Below are 7301 nucleotides of genomic sequence, written 5' to 3'. Positions count from 1 at the left end.
AGGGGTCCAAGATTATCTTCTGTGTCTGTGTTAATTGGTTTCCCTTTTCTTTGTTGAAGAGGGTCTGTGCAGCCCTTCTGCCTAGTCCGCCATCTTGCCGGAACTCTAGATTAATTCTTAAGTCCTACCAGCACTCGGGAATCTCCAAGCTGTCTGTACTGTCAGGATTGTTCGGGATCACTGCCAGAACGCAGCTCCGTCTGTCTCCTTTTTTGGTATGTTCATACGAATTCTTCTGCTAGTTGTGTTTTAGTCCACTTCTATATCCTTCCCTTCAAGGCTCAGGGTTCCAGGATTATCATCTGTGTCTGCATTAATTGGTTTCCCTTTTTCTTTGTTGAAGAGGGTCTGTGCAGTCTTTCTGCCTAGTCCATCATCTTGCCGGTACTCCCAGTCTGGGTTCTTTTTATGATTGTGCATTTTTTCATGTATGTATGTAATAAAACATAACGTAATGTTCCCAACCCACAAAGACAAATAAAGATCAGATTTATAAAGATGATGATAGTAAATAGTAGTAATAATGAAACAAACAAAAAAAGGTATTCTGCGTATGTGAGATCTGACAACAGAATCTTCAGAACAACCCCATCCTAAGTCAGAGACTATCTATAATAATCATGGAAATTATGTATTTTTTAAAAGTAATTCTTTGTCTTACAGTGATTCTAAATATGTTTTATACCCAAAAATAACAAGTTTTTTTTTTTCTTAACTATCTTTATGATTTAGGGTGAAATTTTACAAAGCAGATTGGTTTTACATTCAACAGTTTATACATATGGAATTTGTTTTCTTTAAAAAATTTTTATTGTGTTTTCTTTGAAGGTTTACACAACAATTTAGATCCCATTCAACATTTTCTACATAAATTGTTCATTGTCATTTGTTACATTCTTCACAAAGTGTAAACATACTCATTATTTTCATTCTGGTTATCCTATTTCCATTAATCTGGTTAACATAAGTTGTTTTATATAAAGCTTTTAATTAGAACCAAAAAAAAGCCAAACTCAGTGCCTTGTGTCACTGCCATTGAGTCAGATCCAATTCACAGTGACCCCTCCTTGGGTTTCCAAGGCTGTATCAATTGACCAACCTTCCCTCCAAGGTGTGGCTGATGGGTTTCAACCGCCAGTGTTTGGTTAGCAATCAAATGCCTTAGGCACTCTGCCACCAGAGCTCCTTTTAATCTGAAGTAACCCCCACAAAAAATCTAAACTCACTGCCACTAAATTGAATCTGATTGATAGCACTCCCTCCTTGGGTTTTCCGAGGCATATTTCTACAGAAGTAGTAGATTGCCTCATCTTCCTTCCGAGGAGTGGCTGGTGGGTTTGAACCACCAGCCTTCTGGTTAGCAGTCAAATGCCTTAGGCACTATTCCACCAGAGCTCCCAATCAGAAGTACTACCTCATAAAAATATTTAGCCATGGCTTTCTTTTGGGAAATCTAAAAACGAAATCATAGTTTTAAGTAACCTAACTCAAGGAAACTTTGATAATAAAATGTAAAAGAAACATAATTGACAGTGTTGTAAAGAATCTTATATATAGTGGCCAAGAGCTTTTTTCTTAGGCTAGATATACAATTAATAAGTCTTAAGTTCTCGATAAATCTGCCCCAAATGTAGATAATATGTCTATGAGTAAGGCAAAATTGATGTTGTTCGTAGATATAGTGATCTTTGATGATAGCCATTTTATATTTGTGATCTTTACCCAAATTCTTAAGTGAATATTTAACAAAATTTAATTGTGAACCCTCTGATAGTAACTCTGATGGTTTGTGTTGTAATAGAGATATTTTTTAAAGTGATTTTAAGGTGATTCTCCAATGATTTCTAACTATCAGGAGTTGGTTATATTTTTCTTTTATAAATTGTTGCAGATGGTAGTGAAAACTTTTATGGATATGGATCAGGACTCAGAAGAGGAAAAGCAGCAGTATCTCCCACTAGCCTTGCATCTTGCATCTGAATTCTTCCTCAGGAATCCCAATAAAGATGTGCGTCTCCTTGTAGCATGTTGTTTGGCTGACATCTTTCGAATCTATGCCCCAGAAGCTCCATATACTTCCCATGATAAACTGAAGGTAAATATAATCTTTACAAAATCATTTTAGTTTTATTTTTATAGTATAGCTTACCTGTTGTAGATAGGTTTTATGTTATTCATCTTCCATCTTAAGATGTTTATATTCATAAGTAGCTTGTGATTTTTATAAGGCACACTCGTATTTCACCTTCAGAAAGCTCAAATGGCTAAGTTGAATGTGTACATAGCAGGTCAATAACACTGTTTTTAGCACCCAAAGCACAATAACATTTAAAGAAAAATAATAATAACACTGTTTTCAAAAATCAGTATATCAAAATCCACACATTTCTTTGGCAGTTTACCCTTGAAAATTATTAAGTATGGAAAACTATATGTTTGTCTTGTTGGTTCTGCCTTGATGGTTTAAAATGTTTGAGGAACGCTACGTGAACTTTTTGAAGAATATTATTCTTGGCAAATTTTAATCATTTTAACGGCTTTATTTTAAATATTCCAAAAATAATTTTGTCCCATGTTAACTATTTTGAACTAAAACTTCTAAAAATTTATTTGGAAATGGAATACTATCAGTCTGCTATCTTTGTTCCACACAACATCAGAATTACAAGTCATGTTCAAAACTAGGTACTTGAAAATTACTTTTTACCTGTAAGAGGTAGTAATGGAAAAACTTAATCTAGCTATTAAAATGGAGATAATTGTTTGATGTAAGATTAAGATCATGAGTAAAGTGGAAGTGCCATAGTAGAGGAAAGGGTAATAAGCTATAGACTAACTGGGTTCACAGAATAAGAAAGCCTAAGGATTTGGGAAATTAATAATCTCTAGAGTATTGCTTCTTTTAAAAGTGTGATTTTTATGTGATTTGATTGTTTCCAGTTATTTTGAATAATGGAGTAGGCCAAATGGCCTAGGCATTTGGCTAAAAGAGAATTTTTTAATTATAGTTTGTAATGGATATTATATGCAGGCTATTAGTGTTGTGAAAGAGTGATAAATGTCTATTTTTACATTAATATATGTTATCTTTTTTTTTAACAGGACATATTTTTGTTTATTACCAGACAATTAAAAGGTTTGGAGGATACAAAGAGTCCACAGTTTAATAGATATTTTTATTTATTAGAGGTAAGAAAAAATCCTTTATTTAATACATTTATTTTAATAACTGACTTCGCAGCACCTAATGTATAGCACCATTTTTATATTACATAGTAGGAAATTCCATATAGTAACTTTATAATGTAAATTATTTTATAAGATGCACTTGATGCATCTTTTATATTTCATAAGACAAATACAATCTTTTAATGCTTCTCATATCCTGACGAGATAAGATATATTTCACTCAAAAAACTTTTACATATATTGAAACTGTACCTTTTAGTTTCATCTTTCTATATTTTTTTTTTCCCCCTCTCACCTGAAAGAGTATTAATTGAAGTAATTTTCACTGGTCCTTATATTTAGTATGTGTATGTGTCTACCAAACTCTATTTAGTATTTTCAATTTGAGAGGGTTAATGACACCAGGTTTATATGCTAACAGCTTTATGTTATTTTTAAAGGTCAGAGTACATAACTAATTTTATTATTTTATATGTTGGGCCTTTATGTAGTCTTTAATATAAATTTCTAATTCTAAAATAGATTTCATTAATGAGTTGCTTTAGTGTAACTGTTTTGTACATGTATAATTACGTATTTTTTTATTTATTTAAAGAATTTAGCTTGGGTTAAATCATATAACATCTGCTTTGAATTGGAAGATTGCAATGAAATTTTTATTCAACTTTTTAGAACACTCTTCTCAGTGATCAAGTAAGTTATTTTTTAAGCACTTCTGTTTAAACATGTCTTTTTATTGCCGTGTATATTGAAGTATCATGTGTTTCTATGATATTTTAAAGTGATAAGGAACTCTTTCTCTTAAATGATTTAACATGAAGGAAAATAAACAAAACTTCTGGTGCCTGAAAACTGTTTTTGGCCTTCAAGTACCATTTTAAATTATGGTGTCAATATTGATTGACCCTTACGTATCACACTTTATGCTAGGAGCTATTAAACAATGAAGTATAAATAATACTTCACAATATATAATTGTAAAGCAAAGGGTATAAGACATGAAATGATGAAGTACTAGATTCCAAAGCAGAAATTATAAGTATTGTATGTACCCTCAGTACTGGGAAGGAGAATAGCTCAGTGGTTATAAGATCCTCACTGTGATATTGTCTTAGCTTTTTCCTTAAGAAATAGGGAAACAAATGCAAAGAGAGGGTGTGTGGTAAGTTGCCCCAAGACAAATTGCTGGAAAGCAGACCCAAACTCTGACTTTTGTCCAGTTTTTTGTTTGTTTTGTTTTGATATTGGTATTATGATTATCTATTATTGTTAGAAGATGTGTCCTAGAGCAGTACTTTATATAGCAATGTAATCTATGTCACATAAATTTTATATTTTCTAGTAGTCAGAGTAAGAAAGATAAAAAGAGACAGATGGAGTAAATATTTTGTTTATTAGCACACTACATCCAAAAGTATTATCATTTCAACATTTCACTCCATCTGTTTTTCATGTGCTCAAAAGCCATATGTTGCTAATGGCTTCCATACTAGACAGTGGATTTCTAGAGTTTCCTGTAGCTTTTTGCAAATACTGTATCACATCATGTCTTATTTTTCTTTAGATCAAATAGTGAGATTGGGAAGTAATCTGGAATACAGAGGAAAGGACTAGACCAGTTTTGGCTAGAGATAGAGTTACAAACTACATGAGAAAAAGCTTTGTCTGGAAATCAACTAACACTAGGCCCTTAAATAAAATGATAGAATATATAAACTGTATCTTTCATATTAATTAGCTCTTGCTTCACCTAAAACTTGGTGACTTAAACAACCACCCTTTTATTTAGCTCACAGTTCTGCATGGAGATTGTTTTGACTGGGCTTGCTCATGTGTTTGCAGTTATTATTTGGCAGGACATTTGGCAGTTGGCTGGGGTGATGGGGCAACAGGGTTGTGTGTCTTTCATCATTCAGCAGGTTAGCTCAGGCTTCTTCACTTGTTGAGTTTTCAAATAACAAGAAAGGTAAGCCCCAGCACACAAGCACTTGTCAAGTCTCTCCTCGCTTTTTGTATACTTAAGTGTCATTGTCCAAAGCAAGATACATAGGCAAATTTAGGTCCAAGGGTTGATTAGGTTGATTAAATAAAGACTACATATCTTGGTGAGAGGAGCAGCAAAGTCACATGGTAAAGAGATGTGCACACAGTGATAGGAAAAATTTGTGGTCATTGTTTGCATTCTTCCACATCTTTGTAATCTTAAGATTAAAAACCAAACTCATAAAAGTATTATAATTCTGCCCTTTTGTAACCTTACCTGTTTGTTTAAATCCACCCTCCCTTTGTGCAATTATACTTCCTTCCTCTCAAAATTACTCATATACAAACATACCTTTCTTTGATACTATTAACGTTTTTATTCCTTGAATCTTAAAGATCGAAGTTTATTGTTGACCTATCTAGGACATAAATAAGCAAAAGTGTTCTTTCTTTTATGTTGACATTTTTATTTGATTGAATTTAACTTACTCCTGGAATATTAATTGGGTAGAGACATAATTCATTTTAAAGGTCTTTGTTTTCTTAAAATGCTTTACCAACAGTAAATTATAACTGCTGTAATAGTCAACAGAAGGAGAAAGTAAATTAAACAACTAAAATTCCCTTGTCATTATTGGCTCAAGTCTTTTAAGTGAAAATCTTTTTACATCTGAGATTATCCTTTTAAACTGGGAAGCATGATTTTCTTTTTTGAAATCTTTGAATATTTTTTTCCTTTTCATTTTAGCAATAGCCACAATAAAAAGGTACAAATGCACATGCTGGACTTGATGAGTTCTATCATCATGGAAGGTGATGGAGTTACTCAAGAATTATTGGACTCCATTCTTATTAACCTCATTCCTGCACATAAGGTCTGTAGAGAATAAAGATGTTAAAGATTAATATTTAATGACCATACTGCACATATGAATGAATAATTGTTTTTTTACAATTTGCCATCATAAGTAATTATTACTACTATCACTCCCAAGCCCCAAATAAAATATACTAACCCACATTAGTCTTGTAGCTGTTACTATTTTTAAAAGACATGTTAGCTAACATACTGTTATATTGAGACAGATTTTCATACAGTTTAAATGCTTTCATATTCACCACTCCGGTCTAATCTGGGAATTGCAAGGGGTTGGGGTGGATTTTGGGGTTTGTTTTATTTGTACACAGATGTGGAGCATGGAGATTGAGTTCTTCTCAGAATCAATGTTGTATATCTTAGGCATTTTGAAAAAAGATTTAGGCAAAAGCAGAAGCTATATAATGTTAAGGGGGAAGGGATAGTTCAGAGTTATGTTCCCTATTTCCTTTTTCTATTTGTCCCTGCCAGGTCATCCTAAGAAATTGCAAGACTGGTTCCCCACAGCTCCACCCTCGGAATCTACTCAGGCCTACCCTATTTTCCATAGTTTTCCTCTTATTTTTCTCCACTAATGGTTCAGTGGTCTGTTAACCAGATGTTAGGTGAAATGTGTCTAATTAAACTGACTCACAATGAGGTGTAATGAACTTTAAATTCTTCTCTAGAGTCTTTTTTTTTTTTTTTTCAAATGAATCTGTAATTGGTAAAAATTTTGGTGGTATGTCAAAGGGGAGTCTCATGCAAATAAGAGAGAAAAACTATGAGAGGAATAAGAAGCATATTTTGCATTTATATTCTAGCTAGAGAGTATTTTTATTAGTGGAATACACCCTTTTAGAAATAGAAAAATTGCCTTCATTTTGAGCTAATCCCATCCTTTTGGCAATGGAATAAAAGCCAAGAGCAGAAGTTAGGAAGCTAGCTTGTGGTCCTCATTTGGCCCACTGCCTATTTATATAAATAAAGTTTTTTTGGAATACAGTCTTGTTTATTCATTTTTATTTTGTCCATGGCTGCTTTCACACAACAACAGCAAAAGTTGAGTAGTTGCTGCAGATACTAAATATTATAGTGTCCCAATGCCTAAACTATTTACCATCTGGCATTAGAGAAAAGGTGTAAAGACCATTGGCCTAAAATACAGGTTTTACTAACCTGTTTTTTGGAGAGGTGTAAGATGATGGTGAATAGGTTGGTCCATGTCTTGAAACTATAAAAATGTTGATAGGTATTCTTTTTTTTTTTTTTT

At 32.8% G+C, this 7301-nt stretch overlaps 1 protein-coding gene across 1 annotated transcript in view; it reads left to right on the top strand.

Moving 5' to 3' along the window:
- The window catches only part of PDS5A (PDS5 cohesin associated factor A), a 216501-nt gene that overhangs the window by 90086 nt on the left and 119114 nt on the right, over positions 1 to 7301 (top strand). Inside the window, exons 2-5 of the mRNA XM_007947143.2 lie at positions 1892 to 2095; positions 3103 to 3189; positions 3785 to 3882; positions 5921 to 6047. Coding sequence (XP_007945334.2) covers positions 1892 to 2095; positions 3103 to 3189; positions 3785 to 3882; positions 5921 to 6047 — 516 coding nt within the window. The remainder of the gene's footprint in view (positions 1 to 1891; positions 2096 to 3102; positions 3190 to 3784; positions 3883 to 5920; positions 6048 to 7301) is intronic.

Source organism: Orycteropus afer, unplaced genomic scaffold (genome assembly GCF_000298275.1).
Source record: "Orycteropus afer afer isolate SDZICR_OR568_19922 unplaced genomic scaffold, OryAfe1.0 scaffold00176, whole genome shotgun sequence".
Lineage (NCBI taxonomy): Eukaryota > Metazoa > Chordata > Mammalia > Tubulidentata > Orycteropodidae > Orycteropus > Orycteropus afer.
Note: the sequence above shows the minus strand (reverse complement) of the source record. Positions and strands in the feature narration are given on the sequence as shown.